A 16,718-nucleotide genomic window follows, 5' to 3' on the forward strand; every position below is an offset into this window, starting at 1 on the left:
CTTCGTATTTTTCCGTTAGGTGCCTCTTTTCACCTCTGATAGTATAAGCATCCCCCTTAAGGGGGATGAGGCATGCCAGCAGAGAACCTAGCGGAAAAATACGAAACTTGCAATTTGAGATTTTTTTTTGATAATTTACAATTTCAACTGTATTATTTAATAAATATGCATCTGAAAACAATAAAAAGATTTTTATTTTTTTTTTTAATTCAAAGATAAACCCACAATTGTAAAAAAATGTGAATCCGTTGCAGGGTCACATCTTATTATTACATTATATTAAAATTTAGTTTATAAAGTTTTCAATTTTTCGTTGTGTAGATTTTTGACTAATTCATTGTTTTAATATTTTTTATATTTATTTTAAAAAACATCAATTTTTATAAAAATATAAATGTGTATAACTTGAAATCTTTTTTTTTTATATAACCGCTAGGTTCTCTGCTGGCTGGTTTTTCTGTTTAGAAAATAATTTTGCTTGTTACATATTTAAAACCTGACATCTAGGTACAGTAAACCAAATTAATTCACATATAAATTACTGTAAATAAAGCCTCACTGCTTCATTCACAGATGTCACTAAAAATGTTACGTATTTTGAGTTAAGGTCTAAATAAAAATCACAGATAAAAATATAACAATCATGTAATAAATATTTGGCATTTTACATTAAATCAATCGATTATATCAGTGTAAAATTGTTGCTAGAATTAATTTTTGGTATTCATTTTCATACCAAAAACTGCTGTCCTGTCATTCGATAACTTCACTATTAAAGCTGAGAGATCACCAACTCATTTTAGTTGCACATTTTAGTGTTCATAAATATTTATTATTTTCGAAATTGTTCAAAAGAATCTTCATTCGCATTTTTTTTAATGTTTACAACACTCCACGACGATTCAAACAAAAATTTAGGGTTGGAATTCAAAAAACTTATCACTGCGGACCACATACATTTGGTTAAATATCTGCAAGATTCACCAAGAGACGAAAAAAAATCTGCATTTCACAACAATAACAGTGCCTACTCTTTTCTTATTATTTCAACTCGAAACATAAATTTTCAATTTTTTTTCAATTCCAATGGAGGAGATTGAATCATCACAATAATAATTAAAACATACTAAACGCACAATATTATTTAAAATGTGAATCACAGTAGAACTCTGCACAAATAAGATAAAATAATAAGAACAGAGCAAGAAATACTTCAATCGTGTATTTATTTAATAAAACATTTATTTATTTCATTAAAAATATATACAAGAAATTAATAATAAGAACAAACACAGGACTAAGTGAATGAATATCGAGGATGTGAATTTGGGATATATGTACTTCATAATATTCCTTAATATCGGTATCTTGATAATATAACTTAGATTCATTTTCACAACATGTCTCCATAAACACGAATAAATTAAAAATTTATTGATTTACATCTAATCATAAAAGAAACAACACATTGATCAATTAAGTAATATTAATAGTTTTTTTCTAAATTAATCAACGCATTATTAATTTTATACTTTTGTTAAAATATATTATTTGATTAATTAATTAGAGTTTATGGAAAAACGCGAGTTTAAATTTGAATAACCATTTTAATTAGTCTCACTCTCAGTTAAGGGAAAAAAGTAGACACCGAGAAACCTACAATAAACAAAAAGATTTGATCATGTTTGTACGAATTGATTTGAGACAAAGCATTGACAATAATAATTATTATTAATTAATTCACCTTCAACTGCGTAGGTCACGAACTGTTTAAAAAATTGTTTTAAAATTTATCCGACATTATTTTTCGTCAGTCACTTTTTCAATGCGTAGACTCGAACAGGTTTCTACCGTGATTCATTTTGAATATTGGTATAACAATTTATTTGGCGGAGAAAGTTCCCGGAAGAGGGCGGTTCAGCTGTTGTGGTTGTTGTGAGGGGCGTACACGATGCCTCCGCTGCACTCCATCATGAAGTCACTCTTTAGATGACTGACACTCTGGCCGACGCTATTTCCGTTCTTCTCCATTGCGGCGGAGAACTGCTGAAGGAGTTTTGATAGAGCCGTTCTCTTGAAGCGGAGAGATTCGTCAATGACTTCCTGCAACACCTTGCGCTTCATTACGACGCCCCCCTTCAGACGCTTCAACTGACTGAATAGCTCAGAATGGTCTGGAAGAAAAACAAAAAAGTTAAATAAATATTATGGCTCAAAATATTAACCATTTCATTTGCTAATTCCATCGCATGAACAGAAAACAGTGCACAAAAAAGTGGGCATTTTTTTATTTCCTGTCCACTCCTCTGCAGTCAAAAGGGTCTAATAATTTTATGTTAGATTCTCGTAATGACATTATTTTTGGAATTCAATATAAAACAATATTTAATAGGTAATATTTGTCTATTTAGATTTTCAAAAAATTATTAGATGTTAGATTAGACACAAAAATGACTTTTGTCGGTAAAACAATGTGTTTCTGTTTTATCTGCTAGATGTACGCCCGGCATAAAACAAGTTTTTACCAATTTATTGAACAAAATGTAAGTTATGTACATAGAATACAATTGGTTGAAATACTGATCTACTAATGAAAACGATAAGAGTTGCTTTGGGATTCAAAATTAGTACTATCATCAAAATTAATTGTAAATGTTCATCTGTTAATGGTGACCTGTATTGAGATTTTACATATTATTATGAATATTTCGTCTTTGAAAATGTCTTTTGACACAAGTAGTTCAAATATAGATAAGAAAACCCCAGCATATTATGCTCTTAGTTGACCAAAGTCATCACTTGGAAGGCTTTTATAGAATTCATCTTTTGAAATTTCCCATTTAGCTTATATCATACTGCAGGTTAATTACTTCTAAGATTAGGTGGAAGCTCTTCAATTATACAGCCAAATGGATTTTTAAATATGAAAATAACTGCTACACTTGCATCAAGATCGGTAAAACGCTGCTAGAATTGTTGTTTCAGCTCAGAAAATGATATATCCTTTGCAAATTTGTGTGGGAATAGAGATATTACTTTTAATTTTTCATCATACTTTGCGTACATTGAAATTGTACAAAATATTCAAAAATGTAAGATCCATTCTAAGCTTACTAGTACTAGGCAGTACAATAATACGTGAGACCGGATTTGGCCCGTGGACCATGGAGAAATGTGAAGGTTTTATGAGAAATAATTGGTAGTCATTCACAGAGCAAGGGTAAGAATACGTCTCAATAAAAAAATATGCTGAATATGTTTGTATCTACTAGGTATACCTAAGAGGAAGAAGAGCTCACCTTGTCCAGGACGTCTGACGGCTCTGTAAACTTGAGCTCTGACATTGAGATTGTGACGGTTGATCTCGCCGATTTCTTTCCTGGTGAGAGGTGGCGGTCGGTGATGGTTATTGGCTCTGACAGTGAGGCCTGCCGCTCCCGCCGCCGCCTCGTGCAGGATCATGCTGATCTGCTGCTGCTGCTGGTCATCGTCAAACAGGGAGGTGGAGGAGAGGGACGAGAGGGAAGAGGCGGAGGCGGGGCCCGCCAGCATTTCCTGTTGATACAGTTGGAGACCGACCGGCGGCGGAGGAGAGGGTGACCGCGGCTGCTTAAAGCCCACTGACAAATAACTGTCTGGAAACAAGCATTCAAAACATTGTTAATTATATCAATTTATTGTAATCAATATATCATAATTATGTATTTTAATAGATGTTTCTGAAGATTTTCAAAATTATGTATTTCCAATAAAACAATATTTAATCAAAAACTCTCAAAAACATGTGAGATATTTGCGATACATAAATTTAACTTGTAAATGTTAATATGCTGTAATCACAACAAATTTTTAACCATTAATGAACTTAATGTAACAATGTAACCAATAATTTCTAGATAGAATAGATATAATATTATAGGTATGCAGTGAATCAACGATAAACGATCATGTCATCACATTGAATAGCTGATTATTTTACCTCCGTTGAGTAGGGGCTTGATGACAGGTGGAAGGGCGCCAACATTAACGGAGACAGGCGGCTGGTAAGTGGCAACCTGCGGAAACATGTTCCCCGCCCCCGTGTCCTGATTTAATATGCCCGCATCTGCCGGCAGGGAGACCTCGCCGTTGCCAGGGTGCGCCCACATTCCCATGGGCTCTGGAGGGCGACCATAGATGCCAGGGGAGGCCTCCGGAGGCATGCTGGGAGATGCAGGAGGGGTCACGGTGACGGGAGTTGGAGTGGAAGGTCTCCGCGCGGTCACATGCTGAGGCAGAGGGCCGGGCTTTCTTTTGGGCAGCGGACGGCTCATGATGGGCGACAGCAGTATCTCACCGGGAGCCAGAGGGGTCATCGGTCGCTTGTTGGCCATCCGCGTCCCACCCACCAGATCAATGTCCGCTTCGTCCACCATCATCCGCTAAAATTATATTTAAACATTTATTGATATAACTGATCAATGATGACAATGATTCAGCACAAATAATGAGAGAAAAATAGTGAAGATACATTAACTGTCAGTTAGTTGTTCGTTCTTTCTCATTCCTGCCGAGTTTCTGAATGCAGTAGATTTCTAAAATATTCTGTAGTGTATATAAAAGAGATTTCATATTCCTATATGAAATATAATAAATAGACTGAGACTCTCAAATGCATACCTTATCAATTTTGAATGGATTGCCAAACATGTGCTGTCGGACAGGCGTTGATTCAATCTCTCTCAACGGTGGAGTCATTCTTTTCAGATACTCTTGATAATTGCCCATTTGAGCGACAGGCATAGAGTGCAGGGAATCATCATCCACAAGTTTGGTGTGAGCCAAGGAAGGCTGAAGAAAATTAGCTCTCATCCGCACCACCTAAATATTAAAAAGTATGTCAGTAGATATATATTACATAATATGTATACCATCGTTGTGTTGCCTCTTCAAAACCGACAGTATATTCTGATTTTTTTTTTAATATATAATATATTTCCATACTCTAGGGATGCAGTCATAAAAATTCGCAATGTTTTTTGTCTCTCCTGTATAGTTTTGCAGAAAACACATACCTAGTCGGTTTTAGAAGTGCAATGATGATAAATATATATTTCTTTAGTTTCCCTGTTTACAATTCGTCGATATTACAAATGTTCCACATTATTTCCTAACTATACAAGTACTACATACATACTAACCATTCTTTTAAAATAAATATGGATTGTATAAGCATTCTATGTTTAGCATCTTAATCATGGCCCCCTTACCTATCGCTAAGGTTTAAAGTAGCGTGACGCTCTACACTACAGAAAAGTTTTCCTAATGGTATTCCTGGTAAAATGAAGGGTATTCAGTGTATTTTTAGCGATTTTTTTCTTTTTTTCAATAAATCCACTTATGTTATGAAGTTTTCAAATATTAACACACAATAATCAAAATTTTGCATCATACAATCACATATTTTATGTATATAATCTAAAAGAAAAATAGCGCCGCAGGCAACTTTTTACCATTAGAGCAAATCTGTGATGTGTGTTTATCTCACTTATATAAGGTAGACGCGCCACGCGGGCCACCCCAAAGCCCTGTCAGCCCCCCCGTTGTGGGGGCCATGATCTTAATAGCTGGTACTTAATACATATATATTAAAAATTTGCTTTGGGTGATACAGGATAGAATTGAAAATCAATTAGACTCCCAATAATTAAATAATTAAAAAAATATATATATATCGTTGAAATTAGAATGATTAGACAATTATAATGTGCTATGTTACCTGATCTAATAAATCTCTCCTCTGAATATCAAAGGGGTTTCTATAAGTGTGGGCTTGCGCTTTGTGTCGATTCCTCGACAAACCGACGACGAACCCGCCGAATTCATTCAGTTGATCACGCAGCGCAGTAAACTTATCTTGCAAACACGGATGCGTCGTCAAGTCTTTCTTCAGAGGCAAACGAGGATTCACTCTCACACTTTCGGCTCCCTTCGCCAAAGGAACATTCGTTCCCACCTTATTTAAAACTTCACCGCACAGTTTTTCAAACTCACTTTTTGCCTGATTTTTTAATCGTTTTAAGTAATTTAATACAGAAAAACTGAGAGAACTGTCTTGAGTGTCCGGCACTAAACTTTGAACCAGCGGACAGGGTGCCCCCATTTTTGTGAGGGCTTTTTTAAGAGGCTGGAAAAAATATAATATAAACATAGGTTTATTATACACTCATTTTTATGCAAAACACAAACAATATCTCATTGATGTGTACAGGATACGCTTAAAGCGAATTTTGTAACCATTTTACAAAATTTTAGTTTTTGACATTTAAGAATGACGAATGAATTCAAACTACCTCAATAAATCTATTTCACAAAAAACTAATAATAATTAAGTTTGATAAGAAAAAAAAGAGTCATTGAGTAAAATATACAATAAGAGTCAATATGTAACCGAAAAATGTTGAATCATCTTCCTGGTGGAGCTATCTATGGTTTCCCTAAATAAATCACTGAAGAAGTTAAAATTTGAACTAAGTGCTATTTTTGTATGCAAAAAAAGTTAAAGAGTACTTCTTTATTCTAAAGTTTGTATGGAAATTGTGTTCCCAGAGGTCTGTTATGCCTCAGTGCAATATGTTTAGGAACTATCTCTATAGAAGGCTTTCTTCAACATTTTCAAAATAATGTAGATTAAATCACGGTGACCCCACGATGGCCGATAGGATCGGTTTATAATATCGTAAATCCCAGATTCGAGTCCTGGGTCTGGCAAATAAACATAATAGGTTGAGCAAGTGGCTAACATCCATTTCTCGTAAAAACAAAAATCTGCTAATACAAACCTCCACTCTGTGGTGGCCCATATAATCTTCCGAGGATCGGACATGATCAAAACATAAGCAAAACTGAAAAATGAGCCCACCAGATGATACATGCAGAGCACCATTTCCATATTTTTTTAAATGAAATATTACCTAAGTCCTAAGTCATACAATACCTATTATAAATTTATGTAAATGCCACCATTTGAAAATAATGCTAACAAACTTTAAATGTCATAATATAGTCATGTATGTAGAATATCGAGTATAAAAATGACTTACCGATACATAATACGAAGGCATTCTATCAATATATTGTTGAAACATTTGCTTCCATTCAGGTGTCGGTTTGCATCTATGAACTTTAAAGAGATCATCGAGAATTGGTAATAGGACTGGATAATTATACGGCATCACAAACAAATTGACACATGTAAGATTAGTACTCGCTTTCAAATAACCAAACGGTTGCCCCACTTCAGAACTTTTGCAACTATTCGCAACAAATACCTGGAAAACAAGCATATTTATGTAGTAACCTTACAGATCATGAAATTTTCAGTCGTACAACCAAAGCGTTTACTAAAGACATCCCTGTATTAAGACATTTTGTGGCATAACCATGTCATTTATAATAATTTAGGGACTACAAACTTAAGGCATACAACTGACTCCAAAACATGAAATGGTTTACACATTACATATTGTGCATAACATGAGATAATATGAATTTTATTTATACAGCAGTTTTTCATATTTGAATGTTATAAATAAGTAGCCTAATTTATATCGGTTCTCATAAAAAAAATATTTATTTTGTAAGCATAAAACACTAATAGACAATATAAAGAAAATAAATATCAATATTATTTATTTTATATACTAATGTGAGTTTTCAGAATGCAACTTTACCTACAGATTATTGAAAATAATAATTAAGAATAATCTACAATTGCGTGTATTTAACTTTGAAGTTGTTTTACTAAACTACTACTTAAATACTTGCCCAAAGTAAAGATAACATAAATCTATAACTACAACAACTGCATACACTATAATAATATGTACATCTCTATGCAAAGGTTTTCAAACTTCCCCTTTTAACGGCACCCTCAGTGCAATAGTACAAAATTGTTTCATGGCGCACAAAAAAATGTTTATTTTGAGCCACTACTTGAGACCTTTTTTTTAACTTGTAATATTTATTTTCCCTTCAAAACCAAATTTAACAACCTTTTTTAGCTTCTCTGAAAGTCACATTCAACGTCGATAGTAGTTTAAATTTTAATGAACATACATAATTTTGAAAAACACTTTCTGAGAAAATATATTATAACCAATAGAAAAAATCTTTTTGAAAAAAGGAAGCCATCCCGGCCGGGAATCGAACCCTGCATCTCCTGGGTTTACGACTCGTCCGTCGCATTTACCTCTATACTACGCAGTGACATACTAATTGCGACAAATTTTAACCATTGGCCTTTTTAATACCTACTCATCAGCGTTCTTCTAAATCAAGCTACTTTGGCAATCTGTTTTTGTTTTATTAAATCAAATTAGATACCTATTACTATAATTACTAACCGGCGTCGTGGATTTCTCCAATATTTTTTATGATGTAACTTACTTGAACTTGCTAATAATTTATAATTAACTATTTCTTTTATTCAACGAATAATTCACAAGATTTAAGAACATACCATTCTGATTATTGAACATAGATAATTTTTAAAAACACTTTCTGAGAAAATATATTATAACCAATAGAAAAAATCTTTTTGAAAAAAGTAAGCCACCCGGTTGGGAATCGAACCCTGCATCTCCTGGGTTTACGCCCCGTCCGTCGCATTTACCTCTATACTACGCAGTGACATACTAATTGCGACAAATTTTAACTATTGGCCTTTTTAATACCTACTCATTGGGGCGTAAACCCAGGAGATGCAGGGTTCGATTCCCGGCAGGGGTGGCTTACTTTTTTCAAAAAGATTTTTTCTATTAGTTAAAATATATTTTCTCAGAAAGTGTTTTTCAAAATTATGTATGTTCAATAATCAGAATGGTACATTCTTAAATCTTGTGAATTATTCGTTGAATAAAAGAAATAGTTAATTTTAAATTTTATTATCGCCTCAAGAAAACCATCACCAAAGTATATGAACCTACCACCACCTACACTACCTACTTGCAGTACTGCAGGCAGTATTTAATTGAGTTTAATTGAAAACCATCTGCAATTTGCATTCTTAGTTCAATGAAAACAGTTCAAGTATAACTGACAAAGTACAATGTGCACTATTTTTATCGGATCTCCACAGCCTACCTCCACTCTTCGCCACTGGAACCTAGCATTGTAATCAATAGTACGTTGAATTAAGATTATCTGGAAGTATATTTTTTTATCAAACAGCCTGCTGCACCACTGGGATTTGCTCACGACATCCCATGGCGCCACGGCGCACACTTTGATTTCCACTGGTCTATAGTGATCTTAAATGATTCACTAAAGAGCACCGCACGAGCTGAGCATTAATCTAGGTTTGCCACAGTACAGATAACTGTGTGTCATTGAACTATGTTAATCTGACCTGTCAATTGAAAATTATCACAATTGAAAAAAAAGAAAGTTTACCTGCCAACATATTGTTGGTTGTTTCCTTGCCAAGATAAACTGAGTCAGAGGACTAGGTTCTAATTCGTATTTATCAAATGGCAGATTATCTATAACCATTGGTTCTTGCGAAGAACATGTAAATTTTACGGCAGGATGCGCAGACCTGGGTGGCTGGAAATAAGAACAATTTATGGAATGAATTAAGATTCAAATTTGCAATAGAAGTAATGAATTTCAAAATACAGACGAACTTGGTTATTACGATCACGGAAATAGTGAGTTCTCGGATGTAATGAGGAAACATTCGTTGACATTTTAGTTTATGATATTCTCCATACATTTATTCACTTTTATAACTAGCTACTTTTCGGGTATACCAAGCAAAACTGTTGATGTGTTGATTGTTTAAAAACAACATTTTCGACCTTAAGCAATAAAATCCAACCGGGAGTTAACTAGACCGATGCCGCCGGGATTGGATTACGTTTATGACACTAGTTCAGTGTCTAAGTACCTAATTGGTGTTTTCGCCGACAACGTTGAAAAAGTATCCAAGCATATACTTGAAATTGCATGTAAAAAATCCAAACTATGTGAAGACAGTAGGTACCTAACAGCGCCGGCCTCTTTTGTAGTTTATGAATGCCATGCTTGTTTCGGGGATTTTTACGATGGTTTTCAAATTTTTTATGTTCAATGCTTAAATAGAACATGGCGCGAAAAATGTTATACATATAATGATATATAACGAGTAATGCTTATAATGAGCAAATTCAGTCGGTCCCATCTTCCTCGTAATAACCAAGTTCGACTGTATTTCAATTAATACTCACAAGGGTAGACGCATTGGGATCCGGCCTGAAAGACTCGGGAATAGGCCAAAATCCAACAGTGAATCCTTTTTGAGCAACTGTACGTGGTACGTAAATAAGTTTTCGACAGGAATGCCAAGCCATTAGTCCTTGTCCACCCAAATACGCCGGCCCATTACTCCATCGGGTCTAAAATCAAATACGTTTCATGGTAAAAAAAACTATAGAACATTATTTCCTCAGTTGACAGACTTTTTACCTCAATTGTTAGTAGGTAGGTCACATTATTCAATATTATGTCACATATAAATATTATATAGATCCAATGAAACATTTCTGCAAATAATCTTACCATATTCATTGCTAGATTATTATGCTATTCAATGACAAAAAATATGAATTTCTGAGGTTTCATGCACTGTTAAATTTATTGAAACAACGACATTATGTTGAGGCTTATTTTTTGCTTAATAAATTCATAATTTATTGCAGTTTCATATAATCATTAATAATTTTATATGTAGAACTTTTTATTAAACAGGATAAAACAGAAACATACCTATTAGAAAATTTCTAGAAACAATCTTGGACCGAGCAGGATTCGAATACACATCTTTTGCTTGCTAGGCAAGTGCTTCAACCACTGAGCTATCGATCCAAGTGCCTGCCTTAAAGATTTAATCCATTACAAATTATGATCTGAAGTGTCTGACCTGACTTCGTCAATAGATGACTACCATCTTTGTAATTGAAATCAAGGTACATATTACTAAACCTGATTCATAGTGTTGGGGTTGCTCTAAATTTTAATTAGGATGTCCGGTACTAGCTAATAATTCAAATTTATATTTCAAAACCTTGAATATTTCTTGAATATTTGTATGTATGACCTTTATGAATGTAATATTCTTTACAGACAATACATAACTTGGAAAAGATTAAGAAAACATATCATATATAAAAAATCCTAGAAAATGAATGCTACATTTTTAAATTTTGCATAATATATTCAGTCATGAATAAAAAATAATTAGAAAAAATGGCGGACTTCACTTTTTATTTTGTTATTAGATTATAGGCAGACTGGGTTTTATGTTTACTTTTTTTGACTTGCTTTACAATCTAATGTGGATCCTGACCGGCTCCAAAGAGTTTGCGTGAAAGATTAGTCATTCGCCCAACCTACGCTCTGTATCCGACCGCATTAAAAAAAGAACATATGAATTTCCCCGACATGGGGTTCGAACCCGCATCAGACACCATGGCTTCAGACATTTTGCCACTCGTTCATCGGAGGGGCATTATTCTTTTACATACAAAAATTTAAACAGAAACTTCCAGTGAGATCGTGGTTTTCTATGAACTAGGAGTAAAATTTTAAATACGAACCCCATTTTTATCATTATCACACACCAGACCGTCTCCATATAAATCAGACTTATGCTCAAGTTCAGTGCCGAGAACGGCCCCTCCCATAGGATCGTCATTGATGCCGTCTTCACGGCTGCCTATGCCCCCCATCTGTCCAATTTCCAACGGGGGAGGGTCAGGTCCATATTTCTCAAAGTTTATCACAACTCCACTCTGGACCTTTTGCACTAAACTATCAATACACTGCATCAACATACGTTGTGACGTAATACAATACGATCGGCCTGGAATATGTATGGACTTATATTAGGACTTACATAAAAAGGACTCAACCCAATGAAGTGTTCGATTTTCACTTTCAAGAAACGAAAAAAAACAATCCAAGGGGAAGTTGTACATATTACAATATAAAAGAAATATAAATAAACATGGTGATTGCAAGACAGTATATGTAAATTGAGGTACATGGTAACCATAGCATGAGTTTTTATTCTCATTCTTTGAGATAGCTGGTTCAAATTTTTTTTTAGATTTGCTCAATAATTAATTTGTTTTCTATGTTAATTGTATTAAATACCAAAATCTGTTCTAATGTCTGTTTGTCATTCTGATGTGGGTGCAATAATACCAGTTAAAGAATCAGTGTCAATCGGCAGAATAAATAAAATCTGACATTTCGTTTTTTAAGTGAATACTTTACAATTCTCATTTCTAGAAAGCATAAGCATTTGCTTTCACAAAATTTTAATCAATATTTTTTTATTTAGTGTAAATAGCTAAATCAAATAGTTTTGAAATTCATGTAAAATATTCTTTCTCTTACCCCCAGTTACTTCACACATAGCGTCTATGGGAGATGAATCAGAAGGCACTAAACCGGAATCTCTTTCAACGGCAGGCGTTCCGGACAATCTCAGAACAAGAGAGAAAAGCCTTTGGTCCCAGCGAAAGGGCTCCCGAGTTAACTCAGAACCGGGGATTGGACAATTCATTGGTAAATTAAACTGGAGCAAAAAAACAAAAAAAATGATTAAAAAATATATAATATATTAAATATTTCTTTTGAAATGATGGGTGTATTATTTTAGTAATTGATATCTCCTTTTTATATAATACTCAATGGCGATTCCAAAACGTGTTGGTTAGGTTGGAAAAATTTATATTTTGTATATTGACGCATTGAAAAACGTGTCTATAAATAAAATCGAGCCTCTTTTGATGTTTGGCTATAATGTACGTATGACACTATTATTCACTTTTTTTGTCATGCAATATCTAAAATCTCAGAGCACAATACATGATAAAAGTGAATCTGTAATGCGAAAGGACTTGCAGTTAATTTAATCATTAGCGTTATTACACTTTACATATTTAGGCAATCTCTGTTTTCTTCAGAGTTTGTCCAATGAATGAAAATAAGTTTTGATTTTCTAAAAATATCAATAGTAAATGCAGTTACTAAAAAAGTCCATGATCTTGCTATTAATAACCTGGCTCATTTTATTAACTAATCCTAATCCATAGCATGATAAAAATAAAACTATACAAAAAGAGGTATGAATATTTTTGTGATGTCATTCATTGCAAAGGTCAAGAAATACAGAATAATATTACATATTATTTTTTCAGTCAATCATGAATTAGTGTTATATTTGAGCTCTAAGAAAACCTAGGACGAATAACTTTTGGAATACAGGTTTTGGATGTGGTCGTTAATCAACCATTTACGAAGGGAATACAGTATTATTGCCTGAAAATCATCCATAAGCACTTCACTTACTGATATAATATAAAAAACTTTAGTCTTAGGGAAGTGGATCATATCGTCTCTGTTCTGGCAGAACACACTAACTGGAGAATACTAGTTTTGAGACTTTGAAGTTGTTAAAATGTTTGAAATGGTCTATCATTTGAGTTTATTAAGTACTCGTAAAAAGGATGACTTTAAAATAAAGACCGTTTATTTATTAAGAAGGTTTTCAGACGGTAAAGTTTGAAATAAGGAACATTTTGGTATAACTAACTCAATATGTCATTTTTTCGAATTAGTGTCTTCTGCCAGAACAGTGACGATATATGGTACTTGTTTAACAATCAATTAATGGTACGCAGAAAATTAGTCGTATCATCAAAAATGGTTTTAAGAAATACATTCTGGATACACATTACGTCAATATTTTATATGAAGAGTAAAATAATATAGAGGACATATAGAACAGTAATGATTCAAGCAACACAGATGACAATAATTAATCAAGCGTGTCTAAATAAAAGATTTTTTTTGTCAATCTTCCAAAATATAATAGGTGTAGGTTGCATTAAATTTTGTACAATACGGTATATGAATTTTTCAACTTACATCTTCCTGTACCCCTCCATTGCTGGAAAGTTTTCCTCCGTCTGTTATAACCACAATCACTGAGGGTTCCAAGTAAAATGGACATCTTCCTTGTCCATAGGTATCAATTCCAGTCTGCATCCGGTTAATATTTAAAACATCGAATGCATGCTTCAATGCGGCACCCATCGTTGTCATACCAAAACATTGAAGATTTTTCAACTCATTTATGAATGTTGCCAAATTTTCCTTCCAACCAGCCTGAAACATAAACAAATACTTGCATTGCAATCCCTACTGATTTTGGGCCCCTTAATTACTACGGATCTCTAAATTGGGGTCAGTGTCCACCGTAGACCGGATGTTAGCACTGTCAGTTATTAATCGCTGGGTCACCGGCTCAAATCACACAGCTGAGTCAAATCCACTCTTTCAAATTCAGTCTTTTTCAATCAATAATTAGTAACAGTGTGCGGTCCATAGATGCTGCAGAATTGTGGATCTACTGTACCCGCATCTCTAAATTATTCCAAGATATTCATATGGATATTTTTTTTAAAAATTACCAATAACTAAAATCATTTTATTAAATGTCATGATAAATATCTACTTTAAGTTGAAGTGAAAAAAAATAATACTTAATTCACGTATTACTAAATAAAACCACTTATTAGAGAGCATTACTCAGAAATCACCACAAGCCACTAATAATTAGATATGCAGTGGGGCCGACCGATTAGACGAGTGGCTAACAACCGTCCTTGTAAAAGAACTACTTAACAATATGTAAACTTCAGAGTGAATCTAGATTTTTAATACAGTATTTTGTTACGGTTAATACTATGATTGCCTCAGTTTATTTAACATTACAAGTGAAATTTGAATTCCATGAATGTAAATAGAAAAATTGTCAATGGGAAAATTTTGCGAATCATTTCAATCTTTCAAGCAGTCACATAGATTGGGATGAATAAATCGAGTGCTTAAAGTCAGACAACGTTATCTACAAAAAAGTGTTTTTTTTTTTTTTGAGATAACGTTATTTTACATTTACGGCTACATGATAGTCAAACAACGTTATGTCAATCTTTTCTAATTTCTTACTAAATCGTCAGTAAAGTTTAACGCTAACTACATAAGTTACCCTTGTTTTCATATTTTTTTAAAACTATCCCTATAAATTTTAACATCATCATAAGCAAGATAAACGTACAATACACAATAAATTATAAAATATTAATATTAGGTTTTAAATAAACATTTCCCTTGTTGAGTTACAAGAATCTAAAATAACGATTTTTGGCTCTCCTGTAAAGTTGCACTTTTGTAGATAGTGTTGTTTGACACTAAGCCCTCGAAATGGAAAAGTTACCAATGTTCTGATGAAAGTAGAGGTAAAGGTAATCCTACACATTTTTAATCAGATAGGATTATGTTAATATGAAAGAATTGAAATTATACAAATTGATAGTACCTACCTATGAATTATAGCGTATGAGAATTATTGATCAATGAAAAAATAGAAGAGAATTTAATATCTTTAGAACCCAACATTCTGCTGGAACAAAATATTTTACGTTCGTCATAAATTCTGATGAAATTGTCGGGATTATCACTTTCAAATATTACAATAACAATAATGAAAATGCATGTACGGAATTTAATGTTCCCTCCATTATTTTAAATTAAAAAGGAGATGAGTAAACCGCGGGAGCATTGAGCAACCAATCACAACGGCGATGCGCACGCATGCGATACGCCATACATACGCCATTGCGATCGGCGGACGGCGGCAGGGGAGCTGCGGATTGTACGGATCATGACTGGTCAGGAGACGCGAGTTGCGATAAAAAAAGTATCTTTCATGTACCATTATTATGATAATATTTGTGATATGTGCCACGCTCTGCATGTTTTTCAAATAAAAACATACTTTTACAACGTAAAAGGCAAACGAAAGCGCAATTTTGTCGTAGTATACTGGCGGAAAATCATACCAACCTTGATGTTTACGGGTGGCTCTTCAAAAGTCAGCAACATATACCTATCACCTCTGCTTTCGGGAGATCTTTGACGCACCTATAACAATTAATAATATTTCATTGTCTTACCTTGATTATAAATGCACAAAATCAGAGTTAGATAACCTCAAATTAGAGCAGTCAATATTCCGAGACGTACCTTAACGAACGTTTCCACGGCCCCTTTAGCCACATCGAGGAGCGTTGGGCGTCCACCCAAATAAGCTCTTTGATTCATAGAGGCCGAAGTATCTATTAAGAAAACTATGATAGTCATTTTGATGCCTTATTAGATATTCTTTCTAAATACATTGAAATAACACTCAAATGGGTCTAAAAAAAAGCAAAATGGCCACTTCATCGCACGCAGGTCCAGAGAACGACCATTCCGCAGCCGCTTCGACAAACAGCTGAACAAGCCTAAACGCCACGAAGCTCATAAGTACCACGTGACCTCCTCACACATTCAACTATTCGGGTACTGGCAGAAAACGTTCGTTGGCTGTTCGGGTATTCTCGTATCCCCACCTCGCTATGTCGCAAATTATTAGTAAACATGAAAAATAATATCTTAGACTATAGATACATCAATAATATCGTTTTTGTATTAAATTTGAGAACTACATTTTAAAATCAAGTCGGCGAAATTGTATCATTACGGCGCATTGAAATAGCGATAGCGAAGTAAAATTCATTGTTCCACCGTAATATTGAAAAAACAGCAATGAAACAAAATATAGCGCAGCCGGCCCAAACGTTTTT

The 16,718-nt window shown here is 33.9% G+C and overlaps 1 protein-coding gene across 1 annotated transcript; it reads right to left on the bottom strand.

Moving 5' to 3' along the window:
• Positions 1-627: 627 nt before the first annotated feature.
• IntS6 (integrator complex subunit 6) lies at positions 628-16,378 on the bottom strand. The gene is made up of 14 exons (XM_085947206.1): positions 16,117-16,378; positions 15,937-16,014; positions 13,957-14,196; positions 12,421-12,601; positions 11,616-11,881; positions 10,248-10,415; positions 9,433-9,585; positions 7,083-7,310; positions 5,759-6,166; positions 4,660-4,860; positions 3,980-4,421; positions 3,300-3,635; positions 1,745-2,174; positions 628-1,169 (listed from the first exon to the last, which is right to left on the bottom strand). Exons 1-13 carry the CDS (start codon positions 16,231-16,233, stop codon positions 1,918-1,920), a joined length of 3,075 nt encoding a protein of 1,024 aa, XP_085803332.1. The 5' UTR covers positions 16,234-16,378; the 3' UTR covers positions 628-1,169; positions 1,745-1,917.
• Between the last annotated feature and the right edge of the window lie 340 nt (positions 16,379-16,718).

Source organism: Rhyacophila brunnea, unplaced genomic scaffold, assembly GCF_057557595.1.
Source record: "Rhyacophila brunnea isolate RB1 unplaced genomic scaffold, BYU_Rbru_1.0 scaffold_2, whole genome shotgun sequence".
In the NCBI taxonomy this organism is placed as follows: Eukaryota; Metazoa; Arthropoda; class Insecta; order Trichoptera; family Rhyacophilidae; genus Rhyacophila; species Rhyacophila brunnea.

Bases quoted from the DNA above. Each gene is read 5' to 3' on its own strand.
- IntS6 (XM_085947206.1), bottom strand. From the start codon at position 16,233: ATGACTATCATAGTTTTCTTAATAGATACTTCGGCCTCTATGAATCAA. The intron at 4,861-5,758 runs GTAACATAGCAC...TTTAATATTTAG, and splicing joins GGAGAGATTTATTAGATCAG to GTGGTGCGGATGAGAGCTAA. The intron at 4,422-4,659 runs GTATGCATTTGA...ATATAATTTTAG, and splicing joins ATCCATTCAAAATTGATAAG to CGGATGATGGTGGACGAAGC.